The sequence below is a fragment of the Manacus candei genome, unplaced genomic scaffold, assembly GCF_025592945.1.
Source record: "Manacus candei isolate 608988 ecotype Guabito, Panama unplaced genomic scaffold, ASM2559294v1 h1tg000050l, whole genome shotgun sequence".
NCBI lineage: Eukaryota > Metazoa > Chordata > Aves > Passeriformes > Pipridae > Manacus > Manacus candei.
The window spans coordinates 8,788,428-8,808,426 of NW_026138098.1; the positions used below are offsets into that span (position 1 = coordinate 8,788,428).

Here is a 19,999-nt window from a genome sequence, read left to right on the forward strand (position 1 = left end):
CAAGTAACATTAATGATATGAAAATTAAGTAAGCTTTATGATTACAATAATTTCCAATGCAAGTTTACAAAATAGACTTACAATGTAGTGGCCATTTCATAAACTTCTGTGCATTCAACAGGAAAATAAAAGCAAGAAGTTTAGCAGGACATGGTAGAATAAAACAAAAACAGAATAGAATTTTTAGCTTGCCACTTTGCAATTCTTCAAGTTACATACTTTTGTCACAATAACAACCCAAGCATACAGATAAATATAGGTACTTAAACAGCAGAATCTCTACAAAGTGACTCATTTTTTAAGCTGGTGGATGCTCTTCCTCTTCCAAAAAAAGGAACTGGTTACAGACAAATGAATTGGTGCCTGTCAGAGACTTAAGGCTGCAACAGATTTTTCATTTCAGTGAATCCATCTGTATTCCCATACTTGTTTAAAAGGAAGAGCAGGACCTGTTCATGCTTTTTAAGCTGTGGAATAAGCAGAAAGAATTAGAGATGCACAATTCTGGTGGTTTTTTAATTGCTGGTTTCAGATCAGGGTAGATCCTGACACTACTAACTCAGCAAAACCCCATATTGGTTCCTTTCTGTTGTAAAATCTTCTGGAGGGGGGAAAATCCAGCAGAATTTTAGCTGACTTTCCCTGTCCATGTGAATGTGTCCCTTTCCCCACTTTTGTTTTTGCTGAAGCAGCTTCCTCAAACCTAATTGATTAAATACTCAAATCAGGACTGAGATCACAATCTGGTTATTCACACATGTCTATTTTCTTATGTTTTCAGTTTATAATATAATCATCTGTCTTCTCTTCATCTCTCATGAGACTTTGAACAAAACCAGTAAGGAAGTGTAACAGAAGATGATCAAACTGAAGTCAGAAAACATATTAGCTAGATCAAACTGGAAGATCAAAGAGACACAGAGGGGGAATGGAAAAGGGGGCTCAACAGCCTACACTGGGACAGAGAAACCAGCTACACTGAGGAACATTACTGCCTTTCTGCCAGTGAACTCCCAGTAACGACACTAACTCTGAAGCAGTGAGACTTTGAACAGAAATGTTCTTTTCCTACCTCTAAAATACCATTTTTGCTTTTCATCTTGCTGCCTGTGGTTGGGGGAAGACAGGAAAGTTTGAAACACCCTTGAAAGGGGTTTCTGTCTTTAAAATTACATTTGCTTATTCCTCTGACAAAGAACATCACTTTGACAAAGGCTGATGCATCTTTTCTGGTGTACTTTTTTTACACTTTATCTAAAGTTCTAAAGTTTTAATAAATAGCTTAAATTAAAATAGCAAAGGAGAAAGCTTAAAACCAGAAAGCTTTCAAAAATTATGTGAATATTCTATATCTGTAAGACATTTCAATTTTTTCTAAAAGGAAAAAAATAATCTTGCAACTGGTGAACCCTGTTACATATTCCAGTCTTCTACTGCACTCAGATTCTCAGCCTAGCTCCATGACTGAAACTGTGGCACATATTAATATTAATCTCTATCTGAAATACACATGGTAAGAATTTTCTTACATATGCAACTGTCTGCCAAGTTGTGTACAGCAAAACAGAGCCATATTACTGAAAAAAATCCAGCTGCCCTTTGTCCAAATGACACAGGTGATGCAAAACACCAGAACTATCTTTAGACAAAGTAACACTCCTGAGACTTCACACTATAGAAAAATAAAGTAAGAGCCATATGTGGGGCAAAGTACAGACTAATGAAGTCTGTGTGATCTATACACTACCCTCCCTCAGTCTCAGGGTGCTTTAATTATTAGCACCTACAGAAAACTGAGAAAAAGTGTTAGGATACACTTTGCATATCTTCCATGTTCCAGTTAGCTACTGTCTCCCTACTCCCATTTGCTTCCCCACATATGGTTTCTTTTAAACTCTACAAACATAAGGAAGTATTGCTTGGATTGGATCTTACTTGCTCTTTTAATTCCGTGCAGCAGCATTTGGTCTCACCTCCATTACCTACAAAAACCCAAGCAAAGTGAATGAGTAAAATACACATGGGCACTGCTTCCCAAATTAAGAGGTGACATGTGGAATTCAAGATTTTTAGAAGGAAGTTACTTAGACACCCCAATGTGTTTACAAGTTCTTCAAAATAAGTAAACTGAAGTAATTAAGCGAGAGTACGTACCTTGACATTCACTATGTGAGTTTTCAGCACTGCAGGATTTGATCAAACCTTGCTCTACAAGTTTGTCAGCTACATTCAGATCACCATTTTCACAGTGTTTCTCTACTGTTACTAACTTAACATCTCCGTTAAACCCTTTCACTGTAATTGCAACGAATTGCTTCAATACCATTTCTTTCAACTTGTCAAGCAGTAGTGGAGACCACTCAACTTTCTCTATTCCTGAAAAAAAAAAAAAGACAACCCAGTTTGTCATCTAAATAATTCCTTTATGATATGACTCAAATCTTACATGCATGTTTTTGAAAATGTGATGCTAAATTTTCCAAGTATAAATAGCTTAAATGCTACAGATAATGAACTAAAACCATGCTTTCTAAAACAGCTTTTGCAATGTTAACCAGTGTACTATTTCAGTGGGATCATCATGTTGTTTACCAGTATTAAGGAATGAACTCTACCACCAGAACAGGTACAGATTTCTAACGTTCAAGAAAACAAGTCAGGGGTTTTTGGGATGTTTTTGTTTTGCTTATCTTTGGGACCTTTTTTACCTGCAAGTGAACATGTAATTGTCTGAAAAGGCAGCTTTAAAAAGGAATCACTGATTGGCAGCACCCTTGAAAGTGGTAAAGTTTCTGTGTTCCCATAGTCTGCATACAGTACTTTCACTGCAGACTGGGAAGCTTCTAGAACAAGAGCTCTGTACCACCGGCCATTACCTGAAAAGATTGGGACAAGAATAGTCACATGTGAAGTATCATCTTAAAAACACAGTTTATTCCAAGAACAAGAATCTATAGAGTTCTACAGGAATTTTTAAACCCTCTGGCACATATATAAGACCACTTGACAAGAAGCAGGCTCACAAAACAAGGCAATAGTTTCTGACTGCTGTATTCATAAAGATACAAGTTTTGCTTTGAGAATATTGCTTCAACTTGTACAGGTAAGATTTTTACTACAAGACTGTTTTAAGGATGTCTGCACACTCTGTTTCTAGCTCCTTACCTTTGTTTTTCAACACATACTCCCTCTCGAAACATAACTAAAATAAAAAACTTAAAAAAATCTCATTTCCTCAATTATCCTGAAAGGCAACAAGCAGTAACAACAACTCATCATCAGAAGTCAAAGACAACTGTCAAACACTTAGGTATACTCTGTACTCTTGTATTCTCACATTTTTTAAAATTCATCTATCTTGTTTTCCATGAACTGTTACCTGATCTAGCACCCAAGTTAATTTTCAGCACTTGCCAGGTTGCTTGTAACAAGCCACATGCAGTCAACATTTATTTGAATCAACACTTTTTTTTTTTTTTAAATAGTGAGCTAGGTACCAGGAGAGTATCCCCTCTTCTGAAAGACTAAAATAATAAATCAAAATTCCCTCGCTGTTAAGAATATTTCTGACTTGAATTAAGAGGTCACTAAGCCTGGACAACTTGTTAGCCTAACAAGGCTGATCATAACCAGTGTCAGTGCCCCACACTCACACAAAGCAACAGTGAAAAACTACTCGGGCACCCACAATCCAGAAGTGGGTCTGCACTGCTCTACCATGACTTTCATGGCAGTCTAAACAGTAATTAGTTTTCTTCCCACTTAAAGCTCCATACATTTTGTTGGGCACAACCTATTCCTTATTTCCTCTCCCTGACTGTCAGGAGTTTCTTTGCCCTAAAGACGCAGCCAGACTATCCTTTGTAACAGCATTAAGAGATCTGTAAGCACTTTCAAGTTGGTGTTTTTCCTTTTTCTAAAGCAAAAATGAACGCTCTGTTTTACCCTGGTCAAGGAAATACAAGAACAAACAATTGTCTCACCTGAAAACTGGGCACAACAAGCTTCACCCAGTTTTGGTTGGAAGGGTTCTTTCTTACAAGATCTGCAATAGGTTCCTAGTGCAGCCAGCTCCCTATACTCCTTCTTTTGAACTACAGAAAAAAACCACTTGGTAGTTAAACACATTTGGATATAATGAAGAGCATACTTCAGTTTTATGCTCCCCTGATCCCACCTTTGGCATATTTTATATTTTCCTATTCTCTGAGGTACATTTCCACATGGTCCAGTTCACTATAGGCATTCATTTTATTAACTAGGTTGCAACAGTGTCTTCTTACTGGTATTAGGAACAGTGAACACTTTTTCTTACCTTCATTTAGAACTGGTACAGCGTAGAACAAGTCTGGGCTTACAATTTCTGTTACAAAGACCCTTATGGTTTCACCTACAGCCAATTTAAATGACTTCCAGTGCCCAAGTGAGGTTACTAATAGAAATTGTAAGAAAATGAAGTGTTACCACTATCCTCCATGCATATACATATTATAAGTAACTGTTACTTTATTTGATATTTATAATATCTTTTTGAATTTCAAAGACAACTATATGTCTTTCCTTCAGGAAGACAAATCTAAACCAAGATAACTGATGCTTAATTTGCTATTCACAAACTACTGGCATATAAAAGTAGCTGAAGTTAAAAAAACACCTCAGAAAAAATAAGATATTGGAAAATAAACATGAGAAAAGTTTCAGTCATAAAAAATTTCTAATTCTCTAACTCTCAAAGAGTCAAACAGCATTCATTTAAGACAGACACAAATTTTTATCTTTCTCTTTTTGTCTGTAATGCCACCTGCAGGGCAGCTTGTGTTCAGCTGTAAAAACTGACAACATAACAAAAACTATACATGTTTGTTATTGACATCAAACTACAGTGAACAACAAGATCACAGTCACAAGCTTGAATACTGAAAATCTAAAAGTTAACATTCCTTTAATTACCTTTTTGGTCAACAGAATTGTTTGGAAAGTTATTTTTATCTTGTAGAACTTCCTTTACAGCCAAATTTTCAGAAGTTAGTATGTCATTGATGACTTTTGGACGAACTGTGGAATTGTCTGTAAGCACCACACCTGCCCCATCTCTGGACAGGGAGGTTACGGTGGCTTGAAGCTCTAACCCTGAAGTGCACATATGAAATCTTATTGCAGCTTCTTTATTCCACTTGTTATTGTGAGGCTTTATACCTAGGAAGTAAAATAACTGTTAAAATATCTCCATTCAGTAATGCTGACTATATATCAAGGCTATTTTACTACCTTAGGGAAACACATTGCCCTTCATCCTCTTCAAGTGGTCTCCCTATTCCTCCTTTCTTTGAAATGAACACATTTCCTCAGGACTCCCAAGTTTTGTTTTCTATAGTGTGATTCTATTAAGTATATCCTTGTGCCTTTGCACAGAAAACACGACTGTTTATGCATTAGTATAATATGGCCTTTTTATCAAAAGAGCAGAAAAACCCCAAAGTGTTTTAAGGGCGGAGGGGACACCAGCAAAAGACACTTCGATGAAATGTGAGTTTGAGCTTTTTCCTGTTTCCACATTTTTCATTTTTAAACCAAGTAGACTACATTAGAAAGAAATGATAACTATGAAGAATTCTGAGTGACTTGCTGTAGAAAGGGAATTTTTATAAGACTGAGAAACAGAAGTATGGTGCCAAACTCTACAGGAATCAAATGAAACATCCCATTTCAGAGAACTGAAAGGCCGACTTGCTTCATGAAAACAGATTAGCTCCTTTGCCTGCAAAAATTTTGAGTAATAAAGTTGCACAAAAGCACATTTACTTGTGTTTCAAGGCAGCAACCCAAAGCCAGTAAGCACTACACAGAACTAAACAAGTTCCCTTTGACCAATAAATCAGTAAATGAAGTCCATGCAGATCACTCCACAGCACTGGGAGGAGCTCAGGGAAGACAAAACAAACACCAAAAGAACAAAATTCTGTACAGTATTTGCTTTCATCACCTCCTTCCCCCACAGCAGCAAGTCTCTAAATGCAATAGCTCTCCTAAGAGAAAGAACCCATAAGACACACCTGAGAGCCAGCATTTAATTGCTTGAAATGGAAGTTTTAGGAATGACGGTGAGATCTTCCGTATTTTATCCAATGGTACTTCCTCAAAATTTCCATAGTCCACAAAGCTCACTTGAACAGTTCCACCTGAAGTGATGTTTTGCACCACAGCACGGTACCAGTTACCATCTCCTAATTTTAAAAAAGTTTTTTAAAAAATAAATTAATAATTACTTCACACACTTGGTAGGTCTACCAGCTTTCATTTTTCAGTAAATAAATCCAATTCTTTTCTATCCTCTGTACAGTGCAAACTATCAGCTAATTTTTTTTTTGTTTGTGTTCACCCTGTAAAAACAAAAATATTTCAGGCTGTTACTTGCCAGAGAAAAAAGCACAGCAAGGTTCTCCATTCTCAGGCTTGAAAACATCTGGTGGAGTTTTCTGACAGTATTCAGACATGGATTTGTTAAGTGAGTTTAGAGCAAGCAATTCTGAAAATTAGAAAGAAAAAAAAATATGAGATCAACTAAATAAGCTGACTTGAACTTTATCAATACTGTCCACTGTATAGCTTATTTGTAAAACATTTCATGGGAGATTTCTGTGAATTTTAGAATTTCATAAAAAGAAAAAATGAAGACACTGTTGACACCGAATTAACTATTTAACTCACTACATAGGCTTATTAGCAGGAAATGATGAGACAGCTGCTATTTCCTGACACATTAGTTCAGTATGATAACAAAATGACCAGTAATTCTTCCTGCTAACCAAAAAAACCCACACTTTCTTGTAAAATCTAAAGTATATTTTACAGTTAGGTAACACCATGGAAACGACCTAGTTCAGCCAGTGCATATGACAAGTTACGGGATCTTACCCTACTCGTTTATTTTTTATACTGAGACCTTCAGCCTGCTCTATACACATCACTTTTAGGGAGGATTTTGGTCATTTGAAGTCTATAAACCATGAGGAATTTATACTATCCCTAGATAAGTCAAAGAATAAACATGTCACTTTTTAAGATCTGCCCCATATTTTCTGTTTGAATGCCTTTAGCTTCCACTTCAGCACTGACTTTCTTTTGTCATGTTCTTTTTCTAGCAGGTTAAAAAGCCTTTATAGAGACTTCTGATAGAGAACCAAGACTTTTTTTTTTTAGCTTATCCAAGAGGAAGTCAAGTCTCAAAAGCTGCATTTACTCATTTTCATGTTACAGTTATCATCTCTTTGTAAGTTTTTATAAATCAGAAGAGAGTACTAGAGGATAGCTCTGGTAAATATTGTTTGTGCACAGGGAACATGTCTCTTATTTACAGAATCATCAGGGCTGGAAGAGAGCTTCAAGATTATCTGAGTCCGACTGTCAACACAGCACTGCCGTAATCACACCTAAACCACATCCCCAAGTGCCACATTCAGACTCCACCACATCCCTGGGCAACTTATTCCAATGCCTGACTACTCCTTCTGTGAAAAAAAAAAGTTTTAGATGTCCTTTGGCTAGTTATGGTACTTCTTTTCACTTTCCTCTACATTCTTGGATTTTTATTCAACTGCTTACCTTCAACATTTTCAGATTTCAAACTGGAGTCACTAAATAACATGATCCAATTTCTTTGCCACTCCACTTGTATTCTTAGATAAAAAACTCAGAGGTAAGCCTTCGTGCTATAAGCTCCCTTCAAACAGTAATTCATTAGAAATACAAAAAATGACAAATCAGGAAGCAAAGAAACTAGAAGAAAAAAGCAGAATAAACTTACCATGGGTATTTGAAATCTGACAATAAAATTCCCCAGGACTGTATACTGTACACACTGTGACACTGACTGTTTGCTTAAGAGTTAATTTAACCCACTTGCATGTTCTTTTGTTTATCGTGTCCTCTAGAGAAGACAGAAAAAAGGAGAGAATGAAAAGACGTTTTTACAGGAAAAAAATTATACATCTTGAATGTTCATTCATATCTTTGAAATTCTTGTTATAAATAGCCTGACAGACTATTTATAGTGAGAGCCTTTTTTGCAGAGTAAAATAAAGTAAGAGGAACATGCCAGTTGCTTAATGTATTTCTTCACTACCAAAAGGAGCAAGCCACAGATGAACAGGGAAGAGTAATCATACGATGAGGTACAGACTATGTGGCAACAGCCTAGGCAAGAGGGACACTGGGGAACCTTGGTTCCTGGGGAACTTGAGATTCAAGAATGGCTGAGATGCTGTTTCATCTGCCCAATATCATGTCTGACATGAGAGCAACATATCAAAATGTGTTTGGATGCAGCCACGGGAGTTACCGTTCATTTGAATTTTATGTAACATTCCTTACCCTTCTGAACAATAATCATGTCTTGGTCACAAAGTGTCTAGCAGGGAAGATCAAAAATTAAGGGATTTGAACACAGACTTGACAAAAAGACTTCCCCCCAGTTTTCAGAACAAATGGAGCAGGAGGGAACACATACATTTACCAGACACAGGATGGAAAAGAAGGATTTAACATGCTTCATAAGAGAGAAGCTAGGAATCTTCCCTCAGATTTCAAAGAAATCCAATATAACTTTTGCAAATGTCTCAGATAGAAGCTTCGGTCACTAAATGCAAAAAAGGCAATTTAGGCATAGCTTGGAAGCTCTATAGGCTACTGTCAAATTTTCAAGGAGTGAGTTAGGTGGGTTTATGTGTAAAATATAGGACAATGAAGATGAAAATAGAGAAAATACTTTTTGCACTAATGGACAGGGCATAAGAACAAGCAGGTACTAGCTAGTCATATCCAACTAGAAACCGTAAGACTTCTAACCAGAGTCAGTACCAACTTCCAAAAATAGGCAATTCAAACTTTGTTATGTATGCACAGACACATACAGACACACGATTTCTTCATGGCAAAGTTGCCATGGCTAAACCTTTGAGCTGTGAAACCTACACTTCATGAGCCAGACTGGAAAGCTCTGACCAGCAAAGAGCTTGCATTCTCTGTACCCACTCCAGTGGGAGATTACATAATGCCAGCTCAGCAGGCCATGCTCATACTCACCATTTTCTTGCTTAACATCACTCATTGTGACTGCTGGTAAGGCCACCCTTGACTCCTCAGCTGCACAGCCTTCCTCTATGAGAAGGCTTGATATATTTATCGCCGGTGTAACTGATGCGTCCACAAGCTCCACCACAGATGTAGAACCTTCTTTATCCACTACTTTTACTGTGAACACTTTGTCTTTCACCAGATTTTTCATAAAAGAAGTACCTTCTGAGGTCCAAGTTCCCAGTGGTGGCTTCACACCTAAAAAGTGACACAGTATGAAAAGGTTTTGAGGTCAGTCCAAGTCTCACCAATGTGTGGAAAAGCACAACAAGGCTATGTAAAGCAACAGATAAAGCAGCAGATACACCAGGTGACTCACCCTTACTCCTCTTGCCCATAACAAGATTTCAAAACCAGTTATTTAGATTCTGAACTTTTTAATTAGTTTAATAATTAAAAATCACACAAAGACAAGCATAAATTGATTGATCCTGGCTTGAGACAGAAAAGTGAACTAGGAACTGTCAATGCCCTTTTCCAACTTCACAGATTCCACAAGCCTATGGTGAGGAATCTATCAGTACTTTTACAAGATTTGCCATAGGGGAGTGGGACCAATACAGCTCTGAATTTGGAGATATGAAACGAAATCTACCTTCCCCTGCAGTATTAGAACCACAACAGATTTAAGAATTCCACATATCCAGTAAATTACTGATTGTGCTTAGAACAAAAGCATATGCAAAATCTAATGGTCACGTTCATATAACAGTTTTCCAGACATACAACTCAAGTCACCAGGTACATTATGATAGATTTGTCACATTTTGTAGATATGCCACTACAGTTAAGAATTCTGGAAATAATGCCTACTGAAACCTGCATCCGTCCCCATATTTCCATGTAAGATACTACAGGTGTGATGGCTATGTAATCCCACTTATTTTGCCTCTAGGTAGTTTGAAACACCTTATAATTTATTTCCTACCTGCCAAGGAACACCTTATGGCTTGAGCTGGCAAGTCCATTAATGCTGGAATCACAGGACGAAGTTTCATCAGCGGAACAGAGTCAGAATTACCATAATCCACATAGTCCACCAAAACAGTATCTTCAGAAGCATATGCTGTGACAGCAGCACGATACCAAAGATTGTCTTCTAGAAAGGAAGATACAGATGTTCATTGTATTTACTTGTAAATTCTGAGAACAGAATGATTTTTTTTGACATAAAAAATACATCTGTCTCAATACAATTTGGGACTACCAGGTCTTGGCTAAATAACGTTTTGAGAAGCAGCCTATCAGAGCATCATCATTACATATAATCCCATTTCTTCTGTCCCTTTTGTGGGATCTGAAATTTCAAGCATATATTTATTTCCAGCCATGGGGAGATAATACTTAGCAACGTACAAAACCCCAAATTCCTTCGTGACCTCATAAAAAGCTATTCTAAATAATCTAAATCCAGTGTTAAGAGTTTGCTCAATGAAGGGTCATTCTTAAATAAGTATTTTATAGATATAATTTCTTCAATCATTACCAAGCATTATCCACAGCTAAAAACCAGACAGAAATAAAATAAACTCTATGTGAAACGTTTTTAAATATAATTATAGAATGCAATTTTAAAGTAACGTGAATTAGTATTTTCACTCTGTTTTTACCTGTGAACTGGGCACAGCACACACTTCCAACAGCAGGATGGAAAGATGGACTACTGGGAAATCTGCCACAATATTCATTAAGAGACACTTCAAGCTCAGCAAATTGACCTAATGTTAAAATATATAAGTTTTGGAACATAGCCTGTCTTGCAATTATTACAAAAGTACACGAATATTAACCTCAAAACCTGGAAGAACATCTTGTAGTCTAATGGAGATTATTTAAAGAGTTTAACATAATAGCAAAATAGCAATGAGACTAGAACTCTTCAATCAGTAAGATTGAAGAGGTCCTCATGCAAGTGTGAGGAATCAGCAGTAAAGAGAAGGAATATGGAAAACCAGTGATGGACTTTTTGAACAGAGGAACAAAACTGAAGCCAGTGGAAATTGAAAGCAAGGTAGTGGAGATGTGCCAGCAAGAAACAAGGCAGGCAGCTCTTTAAACAACAGGCAGACCATGAGGTAGGTCACTTCTTGCCGAAGGACATGCTATGCTATTGGACTACCCAGAATTAAAAGGCTGCAGATGTACACAAAAGAAAAATCCACTGCAGGAGATACACCAGATCACATCCAGCTGCCAAAGCCATTTTAGCTGAAAAAAGCCCACTGGCTCAGTCAGCACTGGGAGAGGGACACATCTCACCAACTTATTCTGCTTTTCATTGTCCCCCAGCCATCTGTTTATGGGCATTGTGGAAGATGCACCTGAAGGCCCTGCAGCCTCACGCTCTGGCCTCTACAGTGTCACTTACAGTCTTAGGTTTTACTCTGTCAGGAAGCACCAAAGCACTATTACCTGGCCTCCTCATACTCAGATATTTCCTCAGATATCATACTCAGATATTCAACTCATACTACGTATCAAAGACATTCAGTCCACACACCTAGTCTTAAGGAAACACTTCCCTCCACTGTTAAACGGAATAACAACGTATTATAGGAGTAAAAAAAAGTAATTACAAACTCAAAACACATTTCTAGCACACCCGAGTGAACACATTTAACACTAAATATTTGTGATACGAATTGACTTCAGATTGCTTAAATCCAAGCCATATCACCTTTGTACTTTGCACTACTCAGACTGCCCACAAATTAACACAAGAGCAGTTAGTAAGTAATATTAACAGCTAACACTGCCAAAAACTATCCTCTACAATACTGTGGCTCTTAACTAACTGAAGCATGGCCTTGAGCTACAGGGAATCACTATTTCAGGTAAAACTACAAGACCAGCAACACCTCCCTCCAGCCACTCTCTAATGAAGAGAAAAATGCCATATTAGGCATCCTACATTCTGTTCCCAACACATCACTTACAGGCATTGTCCATCTGCTGACAGAAGAAGGTGTCTGGATTTTGAATGTGGGAAACCACACCAGAAAATTTGTCTCCGATGCTTAAAGAGACACACTTTGCAAATGAATTAGCACAGTGAAGAGAGTCCTCATCTTCAGGTATTTTCTTTTCACTTCCCTTTGAATGGTTTTCTGACACTGTACATAAAAAAGAAAAAAGGTTGCTGATCAAAAGCTAGATGACTTTGAAAATATAAACATACTGAAACAGTTTATTCTTTTTGTTGACGCTTTAGACTTTGAAGGCTTCTGTCACCTAATCCACAAAACTGATGCTCACATAATAATCACTAAAATTTTATACTATTATCACTAATATTTTATACTATTAAGAAGTGACCTGAAGGAAGCTTCACTAGCATATATTTTTAAGTGTGAGGGGATGCTGCTGAACAGCTTGAATATGGTGCAATATGGGAGAACCTAAAATTCCCCAAGTTTAGTTTGATTTGCTTGCTTACCTCTTGGAGAATCTCCTCCGCTGGCATCACTTTCTGGAATTAAGTGAGACTTCATTTCTAAGGGAACCTTATTTAGGCAGTCGCCTAAAATACAGATGTGAGAAAGCGATTTACCATGTAAGACAGCCATCAGTTAGTGAGCCTGACCTATATCCCCTATATCCTTATCACAAGGTGAGCATGTTTGACTTATTTGCTCAGCAAATAAAATGCAAAATAAAAGTAATTTCAGAGTAGCTCAACTACTTGAGTTTTCTGAACACATTCACAGCCCCAAGACTGTTCGACAAAATAAAATGAGCAAAGCAGTAACAATCAACATTTGTTTGCAGTCACTACTGTTAACTGAAAAACTGGTTAGAGCTTTTCAGACACAAAGGTTCATAACTTAGCTCAGTATTTAAAACACTGATTATATAATGAGTTACTAAGAATTATAAAGAAATCTTGAGTTTCTTAGCTACTACATATTCTTTTTCTGATGCATGAGAACAGTATTCCAAGCTTTCAATATCATTATTTTCAAATGAAAACCTTAATACAGGTGTTTAAGTTGCTTGTGAAGTCATGGGATAAATGCATGGAACATTTCAAGAATGCAGTGATATTTATGTGATGTTCCCTCCAAAAGGTTGGCAAGTTATATATTGCTTTGCCATTAGTGTGCTGTAAAGCAATCAAATGGGAAATATGCCCGGCACAATCCTGAATCAGTTGAATATACATGGGACTAAGCAGAACCATCCTTTTAGACACTGCAGAGAGTATGACACAGAGAATAAGCTTCCTGCACATGAGGAATTTTAGCAAGCTAAGAGGATCGACCATCACTCCTTCAAAGTTCCTGTGGGCTGTAGATCAATGAAATGAATGTGCTCTCAGCTCTATATTGTTCTTGCTCTGCAGGCAGAAGAAAACCTAAACAATACAGCCCTCCAAATAATGACAAAAGGTACACCTTGTGTGTATCGATCTTGTCTGACAATCAAAGCCACCCAGCTCAACTGAAAATCTGAATTCTGACTCCTCAAAGGTCTGGTGCTTGGCTTGTTTCTATCCACTGAGGCTTGCAAAGTCAGAAATACAAACATTCTTACAGAGTTCTCCAACTAGATACAGCAACATCCAGTGATTGCACTTTCTTTGGGATACTTTAGTGAGCATGTATGAAATATAAAAAAGCTGGTAAAATCCTAGATGGAACTAGAAAATAATACTTTAATTTTTAAAGAGTTAAAAAAGGATGAGACAAAGAAACAAAACAGTACCAAATTTTCATGCATCTATTAAAACAAAGAAAAAAAAATAAACAAGTTAGTCTAGAACACACTGAATTTATTGCTATTCTACTGGAAAAGTAACCTTACCAAAATTTAAGGTTATTAAGCCTAAGAAGGTACTTTGAGCACTGACATTTTAAGAATACCTCTATATGGAAAGGTAAAAGAAAGCAAGTTGGAACAGTGACAAAAGGAGAACAAAAGAAAACACTCGTCTTTTAAGGGTGTTGGGGAGGGGTGTGAACATAAAAGCCTGAATTGTATTGTTCTTTTTCCCCACACTCAACTAAGTACTTACCAGTCTCTGGAAGAACAACATCTACAGCAAAACTAAACGTCACTTCCTCCTGTAATATATCAACAGTTACTGAACAGTGGCCTGGAAAGAATTACAACTAGAACAAGATGGGTAGAGGACTGTTTGGCCCCTATCTAAGCAACTAAATAATTGAGGCCTTCAGAAATATCACCTTGCCTATAAAAGGTAAAGCTGCTGCTGGGATTTGAAGTGCTATCAATTCAACTAACTTCTTAACTCTCTTCTAAAGAATTCGGCAATTAAGTAAAAAGAGAATCCACAAAAGCTGAATTACTCTACTTAAAACAGGTATAAGTTATGTTTAAACTGCAGTTGTTCAGCTGTAGCTTCAAAGAGTACATGACAGAGGAGTTCTCTGTACAGTGCAAACACGAGGCTAGTTGGAGGCATGCAGGTTTATTCCCTTCCACAAATACAATCCCAAGAAACAACAAAGACAAAAAAATCAACTCCTGCAGAAGAGTTCATAGGAAGACTGCAGGCTCAAAGTAAGATCAAGAGAGGCTTCAAAATATTACAAAGGAGAACTGTGTCATCTTTAATTCCTGGTACAGCAAAGAAACAACAGCTTATCTGCAGTTGTTACTGTTCAATATTACATTAAATTTACTTCTCTAATAAACTGCCAAGGCTTCAAGCATCACCTCATGATCTATACAGAAAAGAAAGCACCAGAAGTTTTCTGAACTGGACACACTGCATCTGTTTCCTTTCCATAATTCCTCCAGCAACATCATGCATGTCTTGATTTTTAACTTTTTCCACATATGTTTTTTCAAACAATACCAGAGTTGTCTCTGATAGTGCCTTTAAGGGCTCTAGATGTAACTATTTCTGAATGCTTCCCCCAGTAACTTTTCATTTGAAGCACTGCTCTTTCTGAAAGAAGAAACTTGTTCCTTTCCTGTACAGGTTAAATCTCGCTCACAGCAGATCCATTCAAGATATAGTCAAAATTGTATTCCATACCTTAAGACAAACTCCCTCCTTGGTTTTGTTCTTACTTGCACTGTAATCAAAGAAAAAATGTTAATTCTGAAGAACCAAAGACTGACAAGTAGCATTAATAATACAGTCTACTTGCAAATAGAAATAAAAGGCTGTGTTCATAATATGTGTTTTTTGTCAACCCTTATTCCTCATCCAAGAAAAATGAACTATATGTTAGTTCCCTATTAAGCAACACCTGGTGTATTTTTCCTGACAAACTGATTTTGATGAAAATTGAGATATCTGACACTGTTGTGGAGTTCTGCTAACACCTTAATCCCAAGCCAACCTCAAGAACTATAAAATTGAAAAAAAATTTGCTATTTCAGTAGAATACAGAAGTAATTTTCAGGTAACATACATGCCAGACTGTCCCCATGTTCCCCTCCACATTCATCACTGCAGCAAAACTTGTCCAAAAAAACCAATCTCCTTTGTGTACACCTAGCTGCAGATTCACTGAACTGCAATCATCACTCCTTGCAAGAGACTGTCAGTTAAAATGCTCAGATCACCCCCTAAGCTGTTCCAAAGCCAGCCAGTCAATAAAACATAAACTAATGGTGCTTACTTTAATTGAAACAGATTAGTGAGTGATCTACTGAGCATCCAAACCAGCATGGCAAAAAACAATGAGCACCAGAGAATAGTCTGGCTCAAACAACTACTTCTAATTGCAACTGTGCTCATCAAAGATAAATATCCACGAATTTCACTGACATTACAGCCAGATTCAAAGGGTGCTCCTCAGAACCTGCAATCCCTTAACCATGACACTGCTGAGAGCAGAGTCTTGTTTCTCCTTTCCCTATGTTAAGAACAGCAATAAAAGTCACGAGACAAACTGGTATGCTTACTGCATCCTCATCTGGTAAAATTAATGCTTTTGTTTTAAATCACACTACAATATGCCTTAAGAACTCCAAAAATATCTTTCAAGTAACCCTTCTGAAGCAGAAGAGCTGAGTTTTCAGCCAGGTATAAGATAATGCAGTACTAGCCTAAGAACAAGCAACATATTTTACTGTAACAGTGCCTTCCAATGGTCATTTCTGTTGTTTTGGGAGGGATATTGTCTTTCTGTGCAGATTATGTGGCAGAACTTTTAACAAACTTACTTCTGTTTAATGGGATCACATACAACCCTATGTGTTGGCCAATCTTTTTTCTGACAATCTGCAGAGCAATAGTATGTTTGCATACATTGTGAACACCTGAGAGTTCCTAAAGAAAAAAGACAGAAAAGAGAAGTCTGAGAGAAACATATATTGGAATGGACAAGAGCTGTTAAGATAATTGCTTTACAAAACAGCTCCACTACTATTCTAAGCACCTACAAAGAGGTATTTGTATTCACACACAGCTGTTAGACATTAATGCCAAAATGTCCCAAATTACTTCCACATTTAAGGTAAAAACCCCACCACTTTTGATAAGGAGATGCTATCTCCTGTTTATCAGTTCTGCTACTCCAACTATGTTCTGAATAGTCTGTATTTGCATCTCAGAGTCAAAAATATACATTCATTTTAAGAAACTTCTGAGCAAGCCTGATCTGCTTTCACTGACAAATACACTGTATGTCAGATTACAGGACAACAGGCACTTACCATACAGACCACAATGATGGCAAGTCCCACCTTTAGGGGGTGGTACTAACAAACTCAAGAGACTCTCATCACAGCAAACAGAAAAAGCATTCTTAGAGAAACATTGCAATTTCTTTGGCTTCCCATTAATTGAGTTAGAATGTGAGTCCTGTGGAAGAAAAACCTGAAGTTATTCTTACTAGAAAAATGTATTCTGATTTACAAAAACCATGACAACAAAAAGAGCCGAAACTTCAGAGTTCTGGAATGAGCCACATATGCTGATCATTTCTGCTATCCAGAAATGCTCAGGATACTTGGAGCGTGAAATAACTCACAGTATTTTCTTCATCAGCTGCAGCTGTCAAGTTTCCTCTACGAGTTTTGTCTTCCATGGAACTTCCTAGAAGCAGAAGTTTTTGCAAAGGGATCCAATTAACAACACTAATGCATGTCTATGTTATGGAGTATTTGCAGGAAGAAACAAGGATCTTGGCTACTCCTACTATTCTACCAGCACATTTGAGCACGTGGGGATGCTAGGAACATGACACACTCTGGAAGTCACTTCTCGTTTTCACTCTGATACCACATTTATTCAATAATACAATCAGTGGTATTATTAAAGCAACAGTTTTAACTGTTCTGTGCTTACCACTCAATATAATGCCCATAATGTCCTCCACCCATGAATTTGCTTCAATTAAAGTTGTTTAGAAAAAAAAAATTACATAATTTGCGATAGTCAGAACATGCAACTTTACAGTAGCTGAAACAGTACAAGTTTCCTCATTACTATTGAAAATGTGGCCTATGTTATACCTCTGCATAGTTTTGTCACATCAGCAAGTATTCAGAAACAAAATCTCCGAAACAAGAGATTCTGACTTTCTAGTGAGTGCCTTATAAACCTTGTAGCCTTTCCTGGGAGTTTTTTGTCTATGAAACAACTCTTACAAGACATTCAGCTAAGCCTGCATACCAACACACTCGGAACTCTGTTTTTATAAGTGTGCAACTCATTCACCCACAAAGAATTTGTTTCAGTTGTAGGCTACACATGCCATTCGGAGCTTGTTCCAGTCTGGCAGGACTACTAACCCGAGGTCTCCACTGAGCCATCATAAAGCTTATGTGGCCTTTTTATCCCCACCTGTAAACAAGTTAATCTTGTAAACTTTGCCTGAACTCTGGCCTAACATGAAATCAAATTTCATGAACTCTCCAGACCCAAGATGGTTGTATACCAAGCCTTTCCCGCTCCTCAGCTTGGAGTAAGAGAACATGGATCAGACAATACCTCTGATGAGGCAAGAAACATTGCTGAAGGAACTCCAACTCCCACTGTGGATATCTGTCCCAAATTCCCTAGTATGCCAATTATCCTGGGTTTTTTTCCAATTATCTAAGGCATTTCAGCCTGCACAGGTTTGGATAATTAGGAGCTAGTTGCATTTATAAGCCATACTCGTACTGATGATATTCATCAATAATCAAGTATATACACAATAACAGAAGAACAAAGTCAAGATACCTGTGTTAAGCTTCAGACAAAGTCTCTCTTATTGCACTTGTGCTGCAGTTAAAACTTTCTACTGTACTGTTTCTACACTTGTAAAAAATATTGCGCATTGTTTGCTTACAAAATACTGATTTTGGTTAGATAATGAAAAACTCAGACTCAAAACTGGAAGTCTTTTAACAGGAAGTTGGCACTGATGCTTAAATCTGCACCTGCAACTTCATTATGTTGGAGATAAGGTGTTCCACCATCACGTCTCATCAGAGTATGACCAAAGATGGCGGTGGGCCAGGTAACTGCAAAAGCATGGATTTAAAGATTAATTCAGGCAGGCTCACGATTTAAAGTATTTTTGGGTCATGTTCTGAAGCCATATTTCAGCATCCACTTTGGAAGGCTCATTCTCTACCATTCGTTTCTTTAGTCTGCACAACAAAAAGCTTTCTAAGTCTCAGACCTTGACAATAAACAAACACTGCAGATTAAACAAGGAAAATTCCTTCAGGAGAGGAACACACTACAAGCAGGAGTGGCCATCACCAACTGCACATGAAGCTCGCTGGATCCACAAGAGACGTGTCTCTCTGGAGGAGACCTCACTAGTTTGGGTACAAAAAGTTTGTAGTAATGAAAAGGAAGGCTGCACTCCTGGGTTCCTCATGACCGGGAGCTCTGGGACAAACATGGGCTGCCTGAGAGGAACCACGGACCGGGCTCTGCTGAGATGAACTTCTGGCACCTGCTTTCCAAACGTTAACACTCAATATAATTATTTAAAATGTAAAAGTCTTGCTGTAGTACATAGGCGAAATCAAATTAAAACGAACTTGCAGATAAAGCAGAGCAGTTTTCGAAGTGACACTGCAACCCACTCAACCAGAAATGCACTTCCGCACCTGAACAGTAGTGTTAGGTGCTATTCTAATTAAGCTAATTCAACTAAGAATAAAATTAGACACCCCCGCCCAGCGCCCTTCCCCCCTGACAGCCCCGGCCCTTCTCCCCACTCAGGGCAGCACTAACCCCCTGGGCCGCCCCTGCCCTCTTCTCCCCATCGAGGCAGCGCTAATCCTCGGCTGCCTCCGACCCCTTTGCCCCCCTCAGGGCAGCACTCACCTCCGACCGCCTCCGGCGCGGTTTCCTCCTCAGGGCAGCGCACACCTCGGGCCGCTTCCCTGCCGCCCGAGCTGCCCCACGTGGGCGGACGGCGCGGTGGCTCACTCGAGGACTGACGGCGGCCGGAGAAGGAGCACCAGCCCCCGGAGCGCAGGGACGGTCCCCGGCGCTCCCGTCCCCGGCCGTGTGGTCCCGGTCCCGGTCCCGCTCCCGGCCCCGGCCCCGGTCCCGCCGCCCCGCCCGGCCGGGCCCGCGCTCTCTCGGGGCGGGGCGCGGCACGTGCCGGGCGCGCGAGGGGAGCCGGCGGTGACGCCATCTCAGCCTGGGCAGGGCGAGCAGCCCCGGGCCCCGCGGGCCTATAGCGGCACACGCGGGGCCGCCCACGAGGCACAGCCGGCCTGTGTCAGGAATTGTGTGGACGGGAGGACCAGGAGAGCGATTCATCCCCTGTACTTGGCGCTGGTGAGGCCGCACCTGGAGTGCTGCATCCAGTTCTGGGCCCCTCAGTTCAAGAAGGATACTGAGGTGCTGGAGCAGGTCCAGAGAAGGGCAACGAGGCTGGTGAAGGGACTGGAGCACAAGTCCTATGAGGAGCAGCTGGGGGAGCTGGGGTTG

General features: G+C 38.9%; 1 protein-coding gene across 3 annotated transcripts; it reads right to left on the bottom strand.

Moving 5' to 3' along the window:
- Positions 1–340: 340 nt before the first annotated feature.
- Positions 341–19,681, bottom strand: TDRD1 (tudor domain containing 1). Of its 3 annotated transcripts, none has more exons than XM_051800200.1 (21): positions 19,385–19,681; positions 17,085–17,149; positions 16,768–16,915; positions 16,276–16,381; positions 15,137–15,176; positions 14,147–14,195; positions 12,569–12,652; positions 12,069–12,245; positions 10,743–10,850; positions 10,061–10,228; positions 9,082–9,330; positions 7,805–7,927; positions 6,416–6,526; positions 6,054–6,221; positions 4,951–5,196; positions 4,316–4,432; positions 3,984–4,094; positions 2,709–2,876; positions 2,155–2,376; positions 1,936–1,982; positions 341–467 (listed from the first exon to the last, which is right to left on the bottom strand). In XM_051800200.1, the coding sequence occupies exons 2-21, from the start codon at positions 17,139–17,141 to the stop codon at positions 375–377; spliced, it is 2,592 nt and encodes an 863-aa protein (XP_051656160.1). In that variant the 5' UTR covers positions 17,142–17,149; positions 19,385–19,681; the 3' UTR covers positions 341–374. The 3 variants fall into 3 exon arrangements, with proteins under 3 accessions (XP_051656160.1, XP_051656159.1, XP_051656161.1); XM_051800199.1 differs by having other exon boundaries at positions 10,061–10,231; positions 19,385–19,610; XM_051800201.1 differs by lacking the exon at positions 4,316–4,432 and having other exon boundaries at positions 10,061–10,231; positions 19,385–19,610.
- Between the last annotated feature and the right edge of the window lie 318 nt (positions 19,682–19,999).

Coding starts and splice junctions, on each gene's coding strand:
- TDRD1 (XM_051800199.1), bottom strand. CDS start 17,141: ATGGAAGACAAAACTCGTAGAGGAAACTTGACAGCTGCAGCTGATGAA. Junction 12,246..12,568: donor CGGAGGAGATTCTCCAAGAG/GTAAGCAAGCAA, acceptor TTTTATGTACAG/TGTCAGAAAACCATTCAAAG. Junction 9,331..10,060: donor CATAAGGTGTTCCTTGGCAG/GTAGGAAATAAA, acceptor GTCACTTTTTAG/GTGTGAAGCCACCACTGGGA.